Source organism: Ambystoma mexicanum, chromosome 1p, assembly GCF_040938575.1.
Source record: "Ambystoma mexicanum isolate Mex_15411 chromosome 1p, UKY_AmexF1_1, whole genome shotgun sequence".
NCBI lineage: Eukaryota > Metazoa > Chordata > Amphibia > Caudata > Ambystomatidae > Ambystoma > Ambystoma mexicanum.
In genome coordinates this window covers 183,914,358-183,935,857 of record NC_090921.1, presented here as the reverse complement: position 1 = coordinate 183,935,857, position 21,500 = coordinate 183,914,358, and the positions used below count along the sequence as shown (strand labels likewise).

General features: G+C 45.0%; 1 protein-coding gene across 1 annotated transcript in view; it reads left to right on the top strand.

Annotated features, from left to right (window-relative positions):
- The window catches only part of DNAH2 (dynein axonemal heavy chain 2), a 3,498,763-nt gene that overhangs the window by 1,542,238 nt on the left and 1,935,025 nt on the right, over nt 1-21,500 (top strand). The window contains exon 34 of the mRNA XM_069646273.1: nt 11,572-11,682. Coding sequence (XP_069502374.1) covers nt 11,572-11,682 — 111 coding nt within the window. The remainder of the gene's footprint in view (nt 1-11,571; nt 11,683-21,500) is intronic.

The following is a 21,500-nucleotide window of genomic DNA, read 5'->3' as shown; positions in this document are numbered from 1 at the left end:
CAAGTCTATACAAGACCCGATCCGTCCACAAGAGGAATCCTCCCGCGGAACAGAGCAAGAAGCGATCTCAGGTGAGACGGGGGGAGATTTACGACAGTTTGAGACGCCAAATGACCGACGCTGATACTGCTATGGAGAAAGCAGTCCAGGACCTTATGCGTGGCATGCAAGTGCTCACAACTGAAGTACAGAACTTAAAGGCTAAGAATGCTGCGCTAAAGCAGCTAGTTTTGTCTCGCGACCCCCCTAACAAGGACAGTGTGTTACTGTGTGGTGGAGTGGTGGACAAATATGATGGATCGGCAAAATCTTTACGTGGATTCCTGGATTCCTGCTTGGTGCATTTCACCTTTAAGCCCTATCATTTTTCAACTTCTAGGGCGAAGGTGGGGTTCATCATCTCGCACCTCACAGGGAACGCGTTGACCTGGGCTACGCCCTTAGTCAACTCAGGAGATGCTCTCCTGGATGATTATGATGGATTCATTCAGGCACTCAAGACTATGTTCGACCGCCCAGAACAGGTTTTTAGTGCTCAAGAACGCTTACTTGATTTCCGACAGGGCTCCCAGGATATGCTAACATACGTCACTAGATTCAAACAACTGGTCAAGGAAGCGGATTGGTCCCCTGAAGCACGTATCACTCTATTTCGCAGGGGTCTAAACAAGGACATTAAGGATGAATTAGCCCGGGTGGCTCGTCCTAGTTCCTTCCAGGCTCTTATGGAACTAGCCCTGCAGATAGACTTTCGAATCCAGGAAAGAAAGGCTGAAAGCTGAAAGACCAAGACACCTTTTCAAAAGAATTCCCTTGAGACCTCTGTTAAAACCAATTCTGACTCAACCCATGACACAGATCCGGAACCCATGCTAATCGGAGCCTTCCGTGGGCCTATTTCCCCTCAGGAAAGGATGAGAAGGATCCACACAGGCCTGTGCATGTATTGTGCCTCAGATAAACATCTTGTTAGAGAATGCCCTCTAGCCCCTCCACGGCGTTCGGGAAACGCCAGCTCCCGATCCTAGATGGAGCGAGGTGTCGGGAGAGAGATGTTTGCTCCACATCAATTCCATCCTTGAACTCTCCTGGACAAAATAGTTTGGTGATATTACAGGCCTTCCTCTCGCCCTCCGAAGACAAGACCTATCCCATTCTGGCCTTGGTGGACTGCGGAGCTATGGGAATTTTCATTGATCAAGACTGGGTTGTTAGTCATCATATTCCGTACGAGACACGAAACACCATGCAGCCGGTGGAAGCAATTGACGGAAGACCCCTCTCTTTAGGACCCATAAGCCTGCAGACTAAAGAGATCCAACTTTCCATAAATCATCATCAAGAGCGGATTACATTCGACATCATAAAGTCAGCCCATTACCCCATGGTTTTGGGTATGCCCTAGTTACAAAAGCACAATCCGTATATCAATTGGACAGCAGGATCATTATTCCTGGGCTCAGAGTTCTGTATGTCCCACTGTCTATCCCTCGGGCCTTCCTCGATAATTCCTGAAGAACCTCCAAGAGACCAAGAAACATCGCTCATGGTTTCCAATATCATACAAGTTCCAGAGTCCTATCAGGAGTTTACTGATGTATTTTCTACCGCCATAGTCCAAGCATTACCCCCTCACAGGCCTGAAGACTGTGCCATTGATACAGATCCCTCAGCTGTAATTCCCTTCGGTCGAATGTTCATCCTTTCCGAACCTGAGAAAAAGGCCCTTCGGGAATACCTCGACAACAATCTTGAAAACGGCACCATAAGACCCTCGAAATCTCCAGCAGGTGCTTCATTGTTCTTCGTTCCCAAGAAAGACACCAAGGAACTCAGACCTTGCCTCGACTATCAAGGCTTAAACCAATGCACCCTCAAAGATCGATACCCACTGCCCCTGATTTCGGATATCCTGGAAGCTGTGAGACGAGCTGTAATTTTCACGAAGCTGGATCTTCGGGGTGCATACCATTTAATACGAATCCGGGAAGGGGACAAATGCAAGACAGCCTTTAGAACACCCTTTGGTCACTTTGAATACCTATTCATGGCTTTTGGATTAGCCAGTGCTCCCTCAGTCTTTCAGCGTTTTATGGGCAGGGTGTTCTCTGATATGTTGTTCCTCTTCGTCATTGTCTATCTGGATGACATATTGATTTTTTCCAAAGATCGTCTAAAACATGAAGAACACGTAAAGGCAGTACTACAACGACTTTGTGAAAACAAATTGTTAGCCAAACCCGAAAAATGCTTGTTCCACGTTACTTCTGTTCACTACCTAGGATTCATCCTTAGCCCAGAATGAATTGGCATGGACCTTCGAAGGTAAAGGCCATACTGGCTTGGCCCGCTCCCACTTCTGTGAAACAGGTGCAATCCTTCCTGGGGCTCGCCAACTTCTACCGGAAGTTTATTTCTACCTTTTCCGTGATTGTTCAGCTGATCGTAGCTCTATTGAAGAAGGACACCCCCTTTATCTGGTCTACATCGCAAGATGAGGCATTCCAACGATTGAAGACAGAGTTCACACAAGCCCCCATCCTGACCCAGCCCGACACAAATCGCCCATTTCTAGTGGAAACGGATGCCTCTAACTACGCCATAGGGGCGGTCTTGAAACAGGAACTTGAGGATGGACTGGAACACCCCATTGCTTACCTTTCACAAACCCTGACCCCCAGTGAGACTCACTATTCCGTCCAAGAAAAGGTATTCTTGGCCATCCGCCAAGCCTTCACTGAATGGCGACACCTACTTCTGGGTGCTAGATATCCAGTTCAGGTCCGCACAGATCATCGGAATCTCCAAATCCTACAGTCTTTGGAGTGCAGGAACAGTCGTCAGATGGCAAGAAAATGGCAAGACTGGAGATGGCTGGCATTGTCTTTGCGCGATGCCATTAGCAACTTAAGAGTTAGTTAAACCAGTTTAGTAAGTAGCCCCTTTTTGAAAGTGATTTACTGGAACTCCCGAGGAAATTTTCATCTTTTTAACAATGAATTACTTATGAGAGATTTACAGTCTTTTGATTTAATTCTTTTGCAGGAGACGTGGCTAACCTCGTGTTAGGCAGAAACCTGTGCAGTTCCCTCTGGGACCACTGCAAAAGATTTAGGACTACAGGTGTTTGGCAGTAAACCCACTTGGTAGCAGTCTGTACCACACGGATTCACTTGGTAGCTGTGGCTGAGCAGTCAGACTTCCCTCAAGAAGAGTTAGGCAGTATACGGAGTATTCACAATAGGTCAAGAGAACACAGTAGAACAAGTAAACACTGACCAGGGCTTGGTGTAAAAGAGACATAATTATTTATTTTAAAACCACATCTAGAAAAACACACAGGCACTAATAGTAAGCAATTCAAAAACACGGTCAGTAAAAGATATACACTCCCTTAAAAGAATAATTAGACAAATCTTAAGTAAAGCCCCACTTATTTTCAGCCAGCGGTGAGCGCTTAACGTAGATGGCACTCTAATAGTTCATTTTAAAAAGGGAGAGAAGAGCAGAGAACAAGTTGAAACAGATCCCAACACTTTTCTCAGAGCATAACAAGAGAGGAAGGCAAAGTAAAACCGTGAAGTTAGAGTTCAAGAGGCCGGATCCATTTTCAGAGGATCCAAACGAAATGTGTCCAGGGTCACAAGGTTGAAGTGCACAAAAGTCTTGTAAAGGTTCAAAAAGGAGTTGGTCCAAAGAAAGGGACCAGTTAGAGGGTCAAGGCGGCCAGCCCAGTCCAGAAGGTTAAGGGGTTATTATTACCTTGTAGCAATCTTTAGAAAGGGAGGCCTGGCGGACACGGTACCTTAAAGTGGTGAGAACGCTCCAGCGGGGGCATTTGTTCCTGGCAGCGGGTGCAAGTAGATGCTTTGTCAGAGGGAAGAGAGGATCTTGTCGTGGAGGAAGACAGGAGTCCGTTGCACTGCCAGGGAAGAAACCAGCCGCAGAGTTTCTCAGGTACAAGGAGCGGTCTGGTGATTCGCGGTTCAGTGGTGAGTGGCTATCCGGTTTGCCGGGGTGCTTGGCACGGGCAGTTCGACCACAAACCGGACTGGGGTGCAAAGAAAGAAAGGTAAACTGGTTGTGCCCACCAGTCAGGGGAAGAAGCCTCTCCAGCCGGGAGATCTTCTCTGTCGTCGGGAAGTGGTGAGTCGGTTCTGCAGGGCTCCACCGGTGGTGTTGTCGTGGTAGGTCGGCTCAGCTTCTCCCTCGTCGGATTCTCAGGTCCTGTGGCGACTTCTGAAGTTCCAGTCCCCAAAGCCCTGCTTTTATGCAGAAAACCCCCATTCACTCAGCCTAGCTGTCACTTAAACATGCTAAGTGGTGAGCCGGCCGGCTCACCACTTGGGCCAATCACACAAGAGTGCGACCTGAGTTACCAAGGTAACTCGGTCCAGGGTGCCTAAACCCCCTCCCACGCCCCCTGTGGTACCCAGACAGAGTGGCACCACTTTTGGAGGCTTCTGTGGAGAAGCCCGCCAAAAAGTGGAACAAAGGGCTCGACTTGGGTTGGAGTCACAGAAGAGAACACAAACGCCATTTTAGAATCGAGTCTTGGCAAAAAATACCAACCGGAGAATTAATATTAACTAAATAAACCAGCGGTATGTTCGAGGCTATGAGAATTAAATAAAGTTGGTAGCCTCGAACAATGGGAAAATCCCATAGGAAAATATTCACGGTCGAATATAAAAAGTAGTTTCCACTGCCACCAGCCAAAACTCGATCAGGGGGGACGGAGACGTGCCCCCTCGACTAACAGACCCCGTGGCAATCGAATTGCCCCGACCAGTACGTCCACAATATGATGGTTTGTACTGGTTTCTTTTAATAATTTGGGACTAGTAAAGCCAATGGTGACTTTACATGCCCTGGGAGACAGTAGTCAGTTCCAGGGTATGGAGTCTATGGTGGGGTGTCACTATGACACCCCTGTGTTACTGCACGGAGGGTGCTGTGTAACACACATAGGAAAAACACATGAGACCCTATGGAGTAAAGGACCCCATAACCCATAAAACACATTACCAGTCAAAGGAATACCATAAATCATGTCCAAGAGTGGGAGAAAAAGAATCTCACTCTTGGCAGGAGGAAAAAACAAACTCCAGAAATCCAGCAAAGCTGCTGGGGGACTCACTAGGTTAGGAAATTCAGCCTAAAGAGAGAATTCTCCCTAACACCTCATTTGTTGAGTGGGAGGGGTTTGCAGTTGAGGAATTATGTGCAGTCAGGGGTCCGAGGGGCAGACCTAAGGGTGGTCTGTTCACGGCCTCTAAAGATTCTCCTGGCCTGATTAAAGCGGGGGCTTGGAAGTATGGCCATTCGTTTTTGTCTACCGCTTTTAAGGTCGGTGAAGGGGTTGATGCTTTTTTCCTCCTGTTGATTAATGCTTACTGGAACTCGAATGAATTTTCCGATTTACAACTGGAAAATGAGCTAGTCTCCTTAGGTAAATCTATGGATCTGTGGTGTAGTGAAAATCCAGGGGGTCAAATAATTATTGCAGGAGATCTAAATGCTGACTGTTCAGTAGATAGGTTGGTTGGTGACGATCTTTTCCTTAATAGGACAAACTTGGCAAATGGTAATCAGAAATTAAGAGGAGTTCTCTGGTTGAGCTTTGCTGACCTTTGGGGTCTAAAATTGATCACAAATTACCATTTTACGTGGAAAGCGAGGGGTTGTTCCTCTACAATAGATTACTTTTTCTTGTCTGATAAATTAAGTCACGCCATGGTAAAATTCAAAGTAAAGGAGGTACCTGAGAGTGATCACTGTATGCTAAAGGTTGAGTTTGTATCCAATGTATTATTAAGGGACCAAAAGTTTTATAACAAGGGTCTACTACTTAATCCGTCAAAGAACAGGATCAAATGGTCCCACAACTCAACTAAAAAATGTACAGCAACATTGATTCGTGAATATGATGACTCTAAGCTAGAAGAACGTATGCTAATGTTTTCTGTAAAATGGTTTTAATCTACTGTGAAGTCAAAAATGCAGAGGTTTCACGATCAGTTCTTTTGGAGGAGCGGCCGAAAGTTGTATCACAAGCATTCGATGGACCATGAAGTCTATGAGAAAAAAAGGGAGGTACGCAAAATTCGCAAATTGCGGTCCATTGATAGCGGAGCTATGGGCGCAATAAAAAAGCTGAAACAAGCATTTAAGAATTGGAAGATTAGTCATCGCTGTATTACTGCCCAGCATGATGGTGAAAGGATGATGGAAGCAATGAGGGGTGCTAGGTCATCAAATTTCTAGCAACTGATTAATAATGTAGACTCTTCTCAGGAAGTTTCGATGTTAAACCCAATACCCAAAGACATATGGGCTGGACATTTTGCGAATTTATACAGGGCAAGTGATCAGACATATTACCAATCGGGGGAGTCTGTATCTTCCTGGCCTTTGTTATGTCAGGTGGATGAGATAAAAAGTCTGATAAGCAAATCTAAAAATACCCGAGCTCCAGGTCTGAATAATTCACCAACAAAGTCTTAAAATCCAATCCTCTCTATTGGGCAAAGATTTTGTATATTCTTTTTAAAGATGTGTGCTTAACTAAAATTATTCCTCAGTCATGGAGGGTTTCAGTAGCCAACCCAGTATTCAAAAAGGGCTCTAGATGATCACCTCGAGACCAGACAAATCACCTCTAACCTAGGTGACACCATAGACTCCCTAGCTATAAAAATTGCCCTCTCCCCTAACTCCACCATCACCTTAAACCTCGTCTACTGCCCGCCCGGTCCACTACTGGAGTTCCATGAGAACCTTATACACCGCCAAACAGAAAACCTAAAACTCACCTCCAAAAGCATCCTTCTAGGTGACCTTAACCTGGGGTATAACGACAAAAAGGACAAACTAGCTAAATCTCTTGCACTATCCTTAAAAGAACTAGGCTTTGACCAAAAAATAACCTCACCCACACACAACAAAGGCCGTGTCCTGGATTGGATAGCCGACCACAATTGTCACATCGACATTAGCTCCATCATCCCGACTCCTTGGTCAGATCACCACCTCATTCATTTCTTCATTCCCGTCGCTTCTAACACAAACAAACCTAACCCCATCCCCCCAGCACTGGCAAGATGTGCTAAAAATCTTACTAAAGATAAAATTACACCCCACCTATACATCCTCTCCACAGATCTCAAGTCATCTGACCCGTCGGAGTTAGCAGATATTTACAAGAGCACCATAAGCACCGCCATTGCCCCCTTGCAGACCAAAACTATTAAACACTCAAATACCTGGTTCTCCACTGAACTCAAAGAACTCCCCTCAAAGAAAAGAAAAGCACTAAACTCCTTGCAGAAATCTCCTTCCCCAGCCACCCTATCCTCCTACAAAAAAATCACTGCCCAATACAAAAAAGCCATAATCACAGCAAAATCAGTCTCCTATAATGATAGAATTGCTAATGCAAGCTTTGAATCTAAAGAACTCTTCGCCATTTTCAAAGAACTCACCACACCGGCCACCAAATCACAAGACATTGTTAAAGACCAAACTTGGTGTAACTCCATACAATCTGCCCTGTTAAATAAAATTGAACTCCTACAAACAAAAATTAAGGAGCACCACAAAAACCTATCACAGCACCTCAAATCTACCACCACCACAAGCCACATGCCTACCCTTAGCTCTGGGCCCCCATCCACCAAAGCCCCCACCACCCCGTTCAAATTCAGGGAGGTCACAGAACACGAAGTTATTGAGATAATGAACAAGATCAAACCATCCAATTGTAAAGGAGATCCCTGCCTCGCCAGTCTGATCAAAGACTGCATTGAAACACTCGCCCCTTCCTTAAATCATTAATTAATGCCTCCTTCAACGCCAATACAGTCCCAGACAGTCTAAAAGAAGCCTGGGTGCGCCCGCTTCTAAAAAAAAACCTACTCTCGACCCAGAAGTAGCTGCCAACTACAGGCCCATCACCACCTTGCCTTTCCCGCTCAAGATTCTGGATAAAGTTGCCTACACACAAATCCAGGATTATCTTGAAACCAACCATATCTTGGGCAAAAGACAGTCAGGCTTCCGACCAGGTCACGGGACAGAAGCAGCCCTACTCGATCTAAAAATACAGTTTGCAGACACTATGGACAAAGGCAAACCGGCACTCCTTCTCCTACTGGATCTATCTGCCTCCTTTGACCTTGTCAACCACGATATCCTAGGCATGCACCTAAAAAATGAAGCACACTTCTCCCCGGAAGCCATTGCATGGGTGGCCTCATTTCTAAATGGCAGACTCCTAAAAGTCTTCTCAGACACTGCCTCTGCAACCCCTACCATCATCCACTGTAGCGTCCCCCAAGACTCCTGCACCGCCCCCACTCTCTACAATATATTCACCCTACCTCTCTTCAATTACCTCGACTGTCGTAATATAGCGTACACCAACTACGCAGACGATACGCTGGTATTACTCCCGCTAACTGGGACCTATGAAGAAGATGTGACAGCACTAACCAAAATCTACACAGCCATCCAAACCTGGATGGCAGCCAACGGCCTCTGCTTAAACGGGGACAAAACCGAAATCCTCGTAGTAGGAACCAACAAAATTCTCAATAAACTCTCCCCTCAATACAAATCCTTCAACATCGACAACTCCACCATCACAGTCTCCAAGACTGTTAAAACCCTAGGTGTTAACCTAGATGCCTCACTTTCTATGTCTCGCCAGGTCAACGCCATAGCCTCTTCCACAGCGCTCACCACCAAGGTGCCTTTTCTCTCCACTAAAAACTGCCTGTCCATCGCCAGAGCCACTATAGGTACCAAACTAGACTACTGTAATGCCCTTTTCCTAGGCACCTCCGCCCACAACTTAAAAAAACTCCAAATCATGCAAAACAACGCGCTCCGGGCAGCGCTGTCCATTCCCAAAAGGGAACACATCTCGCAAGCAAGGAAAGATGCTCACTGGCTACCGGTGAAGGAACGTATACTTTTCAAAGCCATGGCCATCACACATAGATGCCTCTCTCTGGATGCCCTACCCTATCTTGCAGAAAGAATCACATCGAAAGCATCCATCAGACCCACCAGAGCTCACCGCACCAACATGATCCATGTCCCCACGTTTCAAAGATCCAGGGCGGGAGGATCCAGCTTCCAACACCTCGCACCTAAAAACTGGAACTCCTTACCTACTTAACTAAGGAACGAAAAATCATACCACACCTTCCGTAAAAACCTCAAAACCCTCCTATTCCGATAAAGTCCTCCACATGCACAGTTATGCCTGCACTGTAACCACAGCATAGCATAACCTCTAAGTTCAATGTTTTGTTTTATGACCAATGTGAATGCTCCCAAGCACAGCTATGCTTGCACTGTAACCACAGCAATGCATAACCCTTGAACTTCAATGTCCCACTGCAAATAACTGCTGTACTCTGTAACTATATTCCTATGTTATGTTCAAGATCAAGTCTGCTGTAACAGCGCCACGATGCCCCTGTGCAGTTCTGTGCGCTTTATAAACGCAAATAAAGAAAAAAGAAAAAAAAATGTTGCCTATTATTTACCGTCCGATTGCTATAGCCGATTCAGATTCCAAGATCTTTGCCTCACTGGTATTGATTGACATCCAGAAATGGATTAGATGCTAATCAAATTCTTAGTCTGAATCAAATGGGCTTTAAAAAAAAATGTGGCACGGACTGTGGTGGCTTAGTCCTGAGATGCTTACAGAGTAAAACTTGGGTAAAGGGTGCCAGATCTACCTTTGTGGCATCAATGGACCTCAGTATGGCCTTTGAATTAGTGGATAGGCCCACCTTATGCAACAAACTAAAAGCGTTGGGATTACCTAAACATCTGTTGGAACTTGTTATTGCCCTATATACGGATACTAGGTTGGTAGTAAAAATGAATTCCGAAGGTGGACTTTCATCGCAAATGAAAACCAATAACGGTTTGCGTCAAGGCTGTATGCTGGCACCAACCATTTTTAATCTTTATGTCAGTGGAGCCCATTCGGTATTTTTAAATGGAGGTTTTGTTTCACCTAAACTCAATGGGATGTCGATCTCGTGGCTCGCATACGCGGATGACTTCCTATTGATAGACAACACCAAAGTGGGCTTGCAGCGCTTAATTAAGGTGTTTGAATTATTTATAATCGATCTCCATCTAAAAATAAATCCATCTAAAACTATTATCATCTGTATGGGGAAATCAAATAGGAAATAGGAGTCTTATAACTGGTTTTGTGAAGGGAAGCACATTAAGTCTCAAAAAGCTTTCAAGTACTTAGGGTATTGTTTTTCGGGTATGGAATCTGCTCCTTTGACTAAAAACCAACTCAGGGCTAAAGCTGAAATAGCGTTAAGGCAAATGCGACTATTGGGAATGAAATTTGGGGGATTCACTATGAAAGCCATTTTGGAGTTCTACCTAAGGAAAGTGGTACCAAGGCTAACATATGGTCTGGAATGTTTTGCTACGAACATTATGGATTTTTTGAAAATCTTGGAAGGCATCATTTGGAAGGGTATATTATTCTTCCTACCCAAAAGCATTCCAATGGAGGTGATAAGATATGAATTTGGTCTGCAATCTCTCTATTCAGTGGTTATGGTTAAGAGGCTTCTATTATGGAGAAAATGTAAGATGTTTGGGGTCAACAATTTGTATACTAAAGCGGGAAGTGATGCATCTCGTCCCTTCATGGTTAGATTAAATAAAGATGCTGAAAGTATGTTGGAAGAAATGGGTATAGCTAAGTGTACTTTGTTGAATAGGCCCAAAAAATGTAAATTGATCATACGTGGGATGGATTGGTCTCTGACAATGAGTAAAGTGGTGGAATCCAAACTCTATAATCAAGCCCACTCCTTCTGGAAATTTCTCCCACGTATGGAATCTTACTTAATAAAATACCCACTTAGGTCTACAAGAAATTCCTTCATGAGATTTAGGTTGAATGTTATGCACACCTGTTATATTTTAAATGTAAGTAATATCTCTGCGGATAAGAAATGGTGTAAGGTTCTGCAATCAGGGATGGAGGAAACTCTATATCGTATCTTGTTAATATGCCCTCTACTGATTAAGCAGAGAATCAAATACTTCTGTGAATTGTTCTCTTCAAATGTATGTGTTGATCGTGACTACATCTGGTACAAAATGAGACATGGTCACCATTCTATTCTGATCATCCGTATAATATCATTTTTAAAAACGGTTTGTCAGCTAAGTTAGTACAGTTGTTTTTGATGACTTGTTTTCTTTTTGTGTTGTTTTCTTTGGGGGAATTTGAGAGTTTGTGTATTGTCTTGTGTTTCTGTATTGTTTTTGGCATTTTTTGGTTCTGTAATTTGGATTTATTATAATGAATTGTTTTAGTTTTTGCATTCTGCTAAGATCCTATATGCTTGTTTTTAATGAACGATTTTGTAAAGGTTTATAATAAACTATAAACAAATAATAAAAAAAAATAACAGCACATCTAAGGAGACACAAAGAGGGTTATTTTGTGTCCATGCAGTCGTGTGAGATTCCTATTCACTGGGTGTCTGATAAATGTTTCTTTTTTAGATGGTCATCACTGCTAGCCAGATTCAATGGACAGTTGATGTCACCAAGTCACTCGTAAGTTCCAAGGAGCGAGGTGACAAGAAGTTTCTCAAGGTCATGAAAAAGAAGCAGGTGAGGCATCTTGTGACTGATTTGTTTCCACTCTTTGTAGGCATTACACTCAGCCACACCATTTAATTAGTGGTTTATTGGAGGAAACGGCTAATGACATGGTGCAACTGGAGGGTGTAACAACAATTACATATTGTGGCAGTCGGAAGAAGGAGCTGGACAGCTGCTGGACATTTTAAGGATTCTTTTAAGAAAAAGGCCCATCTTTCTCTATCGCTAAAGGGATTACGTTACCTATTGAAAGAAACCAAAGGTGTCCGTCTTTCGTCAGGAAGTCACCAAAACATAAATGTCCTTGGTTCAAATGTTATGCCTAACCATACCCACTAATATGAATAACTCAAAATTAGGCCAAGAGAATATCTCTCTTCTGCTGGTCTTGTCTTCTGGTACTTTAGTTATATAAATGTCTCTAATCAAAGAATGTACATTTTGTTAACACAATCTTCCTTGATATCTTCTTGCTGTTTCCTTCATGAACTTCTCTATCTCTTCAAAAACACTCTTGTCTGTTGTCCCCTCTTTAGTGTTCTGTTTAGGATAGTCTTCCTTGACATACACACTCTCTGTATGTAGTATCCTTGGTTGTATATCTCTCACAGACTGTTTGGGAGAATTCTCCTTCCATGGCTAATTTCCCTTACCTAGTGAGTCCCTCAGCAGCTTTGCTGGATTTCTGGAGTTTACTTTTTTCCACTTGGTAAGAGTGTGAGCTATTCCCCCACTCTTACCTGTGTTTTGCCATGTGTATCTCATCTGTTTTTGTAATTGTGGACTCTGGAGCACACCATTTCAGTAGCCCCACTCTTTTGTGTGTTACACAGCACCTTCAGTGCAGTGACACTGGATTGTTTTTGAGACTTCCCACCGACTCCATTTCTGGGGCTGACTACTGTCCCCCAGAAAAGGGTAAAGTTGCCATTAACTTTACATAGTCAAATAACCACAGATCCAGTACACCCCATCTTACATGGAGTTTTGGAAAGGGTTAATCCTTAGCCCTTTTTATCTGTCCCTCCTGGAGCATTGTTTTGCTCTTTTAACATTTAGACTTGGCTGGTGGCAGTGGTATCTACCCTAACTTTTCTACCACGATTATACTATATAAACGTGGTATTATTTTAGGCTATTATATTAGCCTCGAACCGCTTGACCAAATACTCTTTCTTTTGGCTCCGGTCGGGTTTATTCGCCATTTCTTTTTGTTAAAGTCCATCTTGTGTTTTACTTTGCACAGCAAACGAGGTTTGCCTTCTTTGTTCACCGTCTTTTGGCGGGCTTCTGCCCAGAAGCCCTTCTCTGGACACCTGGTTGTCTAGGTGGGCTGAATGTGAGGGAGGGGTGTAGTCACCCCCTGCACAGGGTATCCTAGGAAACCCAAGTCACACTTTGCCATGATTGGCTGAGGTGGTTGTCCGGGCTGGATGTTAGGGAGAATTCTCTTATAAGGCTAATTTCCCAAACCTAGTAAGTCCCCCAGCTTTGCTGGATTTTTGGGGTTTGTTTTTTTCTCCTGCTAAGAGTGAGACTCTTTTCCTCCCACTCTTAGGCATGATTTGAGGTATGTCTTTTTCTTTTTGTGTGCTTATGGGCTATGGGGTCTTTTACTCTATAGGGTATCTTCTGTTTTTTGTGTATGTGTTACACAGCACCCTCAGTGCAGTAACTCAGGGGTGTCATAGTGACCCCCCATATAGACTCCATACCCTGGGACTGACTACTGTCTCCCAGGGCATGTAAAGTCACCATTGACTTTACTAGTCCACAATTGTGAACAGAACCAGTACAAACCATCATAGTACTGGAAAGGGTTAATTCAATTGCATCTGGGTCTGTTTTCAAGGGGGCACTGTCCAGTCCCCCCTTGTCGAGTTTCTGGCTGGTGGCAGTGGTTACCACGCAAAGTATTCCACCGGAATATTTCCTATGGGATTTTCCCATTGATTTTAAACGCACCACTTTTTGGTGCAATGTTAAAGATACCGCCGGTTTATTTATTTAATATTAAATCACCGGTTGGGTCTTTTTGCCAGAACACTTTTCTAAAATGGCGTTCGTGTCCATCTCTGTAACTCTGACCAAGGTCGAGCCCTTTGTTCCACTATTTTGGCAAGCTTCTCCACAGAAGCCCTCCAAATGGTGCCACTCTGTCTGGGTTCCACAAGATGTGTGGGTGGGGGAATTGGCACCCTGGACTGCGTTTCCTTAGCAACTCAAGTCGCACTCTGTTCTGATTGGGCCAGTGGTGAGCTGCCCGGCTCACCACTTAGCATGTTTGAGTGACAGCTAGGCTGTTGAATGGGGTTTTTTCTGCATAAAAGCAGGGCTTTTGGGACTGGAACTTCAGAAGTCGCCACAGGACCTAAGAAATCCGAAGAGGGAAGAAGCTGAGCCATCTGCAACGATGACACCACCGTTGGAGCCCTGCTGCAATGACCTCACCACTTTCCCAACGACAAGAGATCTTCTGCTGGAAGAGCCTTCTCCCTCTGAGCTGGTGGGATCAACCAGTTCGCCATTTCAACTTCCAGGACGTCTCTTGGTCGAATCGCCCGTGCCAATCACCCCGGCGGCCGGATAGCCAAGCTGCACCACTGTGACCGCGAATACCAGGAATGCACCTTTTCACCGACGAACTCAGTGGCTGGTTTCTTCCCTGGGCAGTGCAATGACTCCTAGTTTCCTCCTCAACGAGATCCTCTCTTCCCCTGGTTGAAACCACGACCTGCACCCGCTGCCAGGAACAACTGCCACTGCTGGAGCTTCCTCACTCTTTAAGGTACTGTGTTCTACCTGGCCTCCCTTTCTTCGGATTGCTAAAGGTGACGCTTAAATCCTTGGCTTTCCAACTGGGTTGGCCCCCAGACCTTCTAACCTTGTCTTTTGAACCACCCCAACCTCTTTTGAACATCTCTACAAAGACTTGAATGCATTGCTAAACCGTGTGATCTTGGGCACATTTTGCCTTGCTCCATTCAAAGTGGGCCTGGCCTATGAACTTTGGCTCTACAGTATACCCTGCCTTCATTAACTTGATTTTGTCTCTTAAAAGTGTTGGGAAATGTTTTATTTTTATGACCTGCCTTTTTCTCTCCCTTTAACCTAATTATTGGAGTGCCATCTAACTTACGTGCTCACCTCTGTTTTGACAAAAAGTGGTGTTTTAACTTAGACTTGTCTAGTAATTGCTAAGGAAGGTATAAATACTTTTCTGATTGTGTTGGAACTTGCTTTTGATTAATAGTGCTAGTGTATTTTCTAAAGTGTATGTTAAATAAATAATTATATACTTTTGATACAAAGCTCTGGTCAGTGTTTGCTTGTTCTACTGTGTTTTAGGCCCTATTGTGTATCCTCTGTATACTGCCTAACTCTTCTTGAGAGAAGTCTGACTGCTCAGCCACAGCTACCAAGTAAATCTGGGTGGTGCAGACTGCTACCAATTGGGTTTACTGCTTACTCCTGTAGTCTTAATCTTCTTGCAGTGGTCCCCAAGGGAACTGCACAGGATCTGCCTAACACTGGACAACCCCCCTGCTGCGTGATTGACAGCCAGGCTATGTGAATGGGGGATTTTCGCATAAAAGGCAGGACTCTTGGGCTGGAAGTCAGAGTCGCCACCGGAACTACAAGGAACCGAAGAGAAGCGGAGAAGACGGCTGCTGCAACTACCCCGTCCCGGTGAAGCCCTGCTGCAGTCCTGAGCTATCTACCCTTCGACGACCAGAGAAGATCCAGTCCGGATTCTTCTTCCCTTGAGCTTGGTGGGGTCAACCAGCTCATCTTCCACAGCCAGGGGATCCTTTTCGTGGTTGAAATCGCTTCACACTGCTGTAGTGGTCCGGATAGCCATCTGAAGAGCCTCTCCTGTTTTTAAAGGAGCGCACCTTCTATTCACCGTCACTGCTGCTGGCTTCATCCCTGAATGGTGCAGACCCCTCCAGACGTCCTCCTTCTCGTCTCCACGACTGAAGCACTAGGAACCATGGGTCTGCAGGAAACTACCAGGAACAACTGCCGTGGCACCAGCTTCTTCATTGAATAAGGTACTGTGTTCTACTTCGAGGAACTAGGGTGAACCCCTTTTCTCCTCCTCCAAGGCTTGCCCTTGTCTTCCTTCCCTCTTATAACTTTTGCTTCCTCTGTTGACAATAGCCAAGTACTCCTGGCAACGTTGAATCTTGAACTGTCTGACTGTGTGATCCTCGACAACAGGAACCCGGTTCCACTTGACACTGGCTCCGGCATATTGACTTTTGTATTTCTGTCAGCGAGTGTTCTCTAATTCTGTCTGCCTTGACAAAAGTATTGCCTATGATTTTTGCTCCCAACTCTCTCTGGTTAGCCCAGGTGCTAAGTGTGTTTTTGCCCCGGTAACATATTTTACAGTGGATACGCATTTCTTTAATACGTCCGAGCTGTCAAAAAGTGATTGCGTATGTATTTCCGGTAACGTCTTTTGTTTCACAAAACAGGTCCGCCAAAACATAAGGTACTTACCTTGAGTTATTCTGTGCCAAGATAATTGGTTGTTTGTAGTGTATTTTACGTGTGGTTTTGAATTTATAGAAGTGTTGTGTTTTACAGATGGTTTAAAAAATAAATGTACTTATATTTTTTTACCTGAAACCTTCAGTCAGTGTTTGCTTGAGTCACAGTAATTGTGGTCCCTTTGTGTAATCTCTGCTACTGCTCATATACTCTTGAGATAAGCCTGGCTGCTCCGCTACTGCTACCACTTTAACATAGTAGTACAGGCTTCTACCAAAGGTGAACTTGTATTACCACCTGTAGTCTTAATTGTGTGTAGTGGTCCCTAAGGGCACTGCAAAGGATTCTGCCTAACACAGACTTTAAACTCAATCTTGGTCAGGTGAGAGTTGCTCCAATTTAAGACTTCCCTTCTTCTGGCTTCTTGTTATTGGATTGGATCTTATTTTATCTTGCACAATTTACACTTTTAATTGACAACCCTTGTTACTTGTCCGTGTGCCTTATTCTCTTCACTTTCCCACTCTGAGCTTGTGGACTCTTTCTCCTTCCTCCCAGGGTATTCATTTCCAGTCTCTTTTATTTTGATAGCTTACGTTTGTAATGGGTCTTTCATATCCCTGGGATACTTATTTTATCATTCATTTTTCATGATTATAACTGGGATGAGTTTCTCTCTTCATATAATGTTGCCCCTGCATCCTCCCGCTTTCTCCATTCTCCCCGGTACCTTCTTGTATGTGAGGGAACATTGCAGGACTCTGCACTCACTCGGGTAGCTAACTCGGGGGGATTGCCTTCTCTGCAGTTGCTTTCACCAGCATTCTGTTCTCGGTTTCACCGCAGACGGCTTTGGTCTACGGACGCTGATGACAAGGAGCTGATAACGCTCCTGGTTGTGATGGTCTCGGCGCGGTTTGCCCGGCTGCTCGCCCACCATGAGATGTTCTTGGTCACGCCTCCACCTAGTACAGGACTATGGTCGCCGCTCTGCTAATGGTTTCTCTGCCCGTTGCAACTCTTGCTGGTCTTCCGGTGTCTCATGTTGGGTTTATCTGCCTCTTCGAAAGACTCAGGCTCTGCAGCTTTCCTTTGTCTGCTCTCCAAGGTGCAATCACGACAGGGGGCTTCCCCTGCGTACTATACTCTCTCCTCCTCTGCAATTCACTCCTTTCAGTTAAGTACCCATCTCTCCTTAAAGAGACATCTGCTTTTGCTTTGCAGGATACGTTTGCTCCAGTATTGCCTGCAGTTAAGTGTAAGAAGGACATATCATGGCCTTCATTGCTGGCAGTCCCATGTTTGCCAAGATGATGTTTGGTCTAGGGAGTTCCTCAAGGGAATCAGAGTCATTGTCCCCTAAGGGGGAGTCACTCCCAGTGAGGTCCCACTTTCCAGGACCACTAGGGAGGGTCTTGTGGATCAAGCTCACCCCCTGCCCTCAAAGGGGGTGGGTAGAAGGTCTGAATACCATCTAATTAGTACAATATACACTCCAAATAATAGTGCTACTCCGTATATATGCTTTTCTATGTCAAGTAGGTGGTCTATAATGAGATTATTCTCAATGTTAAGTGTATTATTGCAGTATTTTAAGCACCAGGAGATAGACAATTAAGATAGACCTTGATGTTGAGTATTTTGGCTTCGGAATATCAGCCTCAAAAGGTTAAAACTCTTAAAGTAGCCTCACACTTCACTGCTGAATGATCCAACGGTCAATGGAGAACCTGATGAGGATTCAGAGGAACATGGGAATGAGAGCCCAAGGACTGAGAAGGAGGAGGGTAATGCTGATATGGTAGATATTAACTCTCCATCACTCAATGAAGTTGTTAAATATAGACAGTTACCTCCTGATCACATGGCATACTTCTCAGAGTGAGTCAGAGGGCTATAGAGTAAGTTCATCTTTACTCTAAATGCACCACGGCCCCTACATGTTTGGATGTCAAAACTTTGCTGGTTCCATTCACTGCTCAGATTGGGGCCTCTTAATAGAAAGAGCATTGTTACTGCTTTTGTTGATATTTATGTCTCCACTTTCAGTCAAGACTTGCCATTCTGTATGAGGTCATTCCCTTGCCTGCTCTGGGAAACTGCTCATTTGCATCCCCACTGAAGAAAAAACTGAAACAAAGTTGTTTGATATGTGGATTTCTAAATCTCAATGAAGCATATTTGTCTGCCATCCCTAGTAGATATTGCAGTTTGTTATTAGACTAACTGAACCATCTTATTCATTTTCTACCTAATCAGTACATGGCACAGCTGCTGGTCCATGTAAACGTCATCTGGACCGTTAACCCAAAATTCCTATTTTGGGGGTTCTAGGGCCACTTTTCAGTGCCTCCCACCTTTTTGCTTCTTCCCCTTTCTTTTTTTCTTCCTTGATCTCTTTTCAGTGACCATAGGGACTTCTCCTGAAGGCCCCTGTTATTATGTCCCTTGTGACAAATCCGTGGATGTCATCCCTTCTCCCCAGGGGGGATTCCTTCCCATCAGGCCAGGGAGGTGATGCCCCCACACGATAGTCCCCCTCGAGGAGGTACTCAGCGGGTGGATCTCATGGGGAGGAAAGCCCGCTATGGGATTAATGACGACCTGGGGAGAACATGGTATCCCCATAGCCCACTTTACCCTAGCCCATCTTCCTCAACAACCCACACTAGTGCCATTCCTACTGTTCCTATATGTTTTTCTTATGCCTCCAGTATAGGACGTACTGGGACAAGGAAGAGTAAGGACTAGCTAAGTAGAGTCACGCTTTACAATACCAAGACGAGGAAGAGCTCTGCTGAATAATGGGAAACTGTTCCAATTGATACTGTGGTAAGGAGTACCACGCTGAACCAGAGTGAGCGGACTAGACATTCTGATATAGCCATTTCTGTTAGTGAGATAAAAAGGGAAGAGCCGGTTCCGTTTCTGCCAGAGAGAAGGTAATGAAGCCAATGATGCTACCGAAGAAGCCGGAGTCGGTCCCTGGTCAGAAGATGGAACACCAGGTTGGTGGAAGCAGGCTCCACGTTATCAAGGTTCCTGGGTAGCAGATCCACTACCAGCAAGAAGATCTGTGCTGCGCAACAGCCGCAGACCGAGCGAAGCTTCTGCAAGCCCCACAGCAGACTGCAGGTAGCCACGAGGCCCCAAGATCACTGCCCCTGTCGATCTGCAAAAAGACAACAAAGGGAAGTCAAAGACAAAATCTTTGAAACCGAGCCTTAAGCCAGTTCTACATCGAGACACATCTCGATCTGACGAGAAATCGTCAAGGGCTTTGATGAGTCAGGAACCCAGCCCATCGAGGGTTCCATCAAAGAAGCACAAGAATTCGACAAAGTCGATGCCTTCGCTGACACCAAAATCGAAGTCGACGCTGACTAAGGTGATCCAGACTTCGACGCCAGTATCGACAATTACCTCGAAATTGTAAAAGCCAGTGGTAGTCCTGGAAAAGGTTTGCAGACCTTTACTTAAAAAAGATTTTATCAGCCAATTATGAAGAACAACAACCTTCTGATGGCAGAACACAGGTAGTAAAGGTGGGACTGAAGAGGAGGTGAAAGACAGTTCCCTAGCCAGAAAGGATTGGACGGTTCCAGCACTCCAAGTTGGCCATAGACAGGACCAGACGGTGAGAGGAGAAGCGAGAGTGGGAAAAAAAGATTACGTTAAGTTCAGAAAGGTGACAGGAAGTAGGAGAGACCCCAAATAAGACAGAGCCCACGAGACTCCTCTCCAGCTCTCCCTGCTTGCCACCTCCACTGACCTGTCTGCTAGCAAGACTACACACCAAGTCTTGAGGTATGGGACATTGAAAACCCTTCAACTAGACGTCTATACAAGAAGATTTTAGGGAACTGCACATCCCAGAACTCGCAGAAACTGGGTAAGGGTTGATGAAACTCCTTTGTACTGTAAGGCCTTAGAAGGTCATTTAAGATGCTGTGAAGGCCTGTGGAACTGGGGAAGGCACTGTGGGGTCTTCAATGCACGGAGAGGCCATATTAAACAAGAAACAGAGCCATCCTGATCATTTTATTGAGAAATTGTAATTTTTGCTATAAGTTGGAGACTTTCTGTAATTAGTTCCTTTAATACAGGTGTTGAACTAAACATATTATCTTGGCATGCGTCTTAGCCCCAGACAACATTCTGACACAAGATTCCAGAGTTAGTGGATTTCTGTGATGTCAGATAGGTAATTCCAAGGTACTGCTGAGAGAGGACACACTACTTCCAAATTGTCCTTCAGTTTGAGAGACTGATTCTTGTCAGCATTGGTTTTTGTTTCAGCAGGAAGTGCAGGCCTTATTCTGTTTCAAATGTTACAGACAAATACTCCTATTGCCTAAGGGTACAATGGGTGGGCTATTCAACTTTGGATCTTGGCCTTCTGAATAAACGCCTTAAAAAAGGAACGCATAGGTTTCAAAAGGGCATGCTGTGGCACATCCTTTCAATGTTCTAAAAAGATTTGTTAAAGTCCCTCAAGATGAAAGCGGCTTTCTATTACCTTCTGATATTACACCTAATTGAAAGTACCTAGATAAAGCCTTACCCTCCTTCCTCCCACAGATTCCTCATCTTAAATATTCTAGTCAAGTGCTAGCTGTCTTCACAAATATTTTCAGCCACCAAGGCACTCTGTGCTGGCCCTTTCGCTAGTGCACGCCCAGATGCTGGACATTACAAGGCCAGTATATAAGGAGTAGCCACGCCCCATGACCTCCATCCCTTTCTTACCGTGCACCCAGTATGCTTCTGAACCAGGCAGAACTTTCTCTTTTTTTTCTGCATCATTCCTAACCCTGTGAAGGCCTTGGGCTTGAAGCTCTGTTCGGGTGGTGGGAGGAATATGTCTGTCTTGGACCCTCACCGGATTTGCCTTTGTTGCCTGGGTGAGGGCCACAATCTTCAGGTTTTCCGACGTGCCAATCTATTTATTCAGCCCTTAGCGAGTATGCTGTTAAATTATTTTGCCATTGCCACAAGCGTGGTAAGACCACCATTCCAAGTCTCTGGGTGTGGAAACCAGGAAGGGATTGGTGGAAGAGCAGACAGCGGATATGGCTTTGTCAGTGCCTCCTGGCTTTGAGTCCTTGTCCTATGCTTTCCTTGCCCTGGCACTGTCAGCATTCCTCGGTGCTGCTGAGGTTTTGCAAGAGTACATGCATCGGTTTACATCCTTTTTTGGCTGGAACCTCTTTACTCTGGTGGGGCTATGAACTTCCCAGAGGTGCCAGAGGAGTTCTTCGGTGAGGTAGAGGACCTGATTGAGTTGGCCACAGACCTGCAGGAGGTCAGTAGCCGGATATTCATCT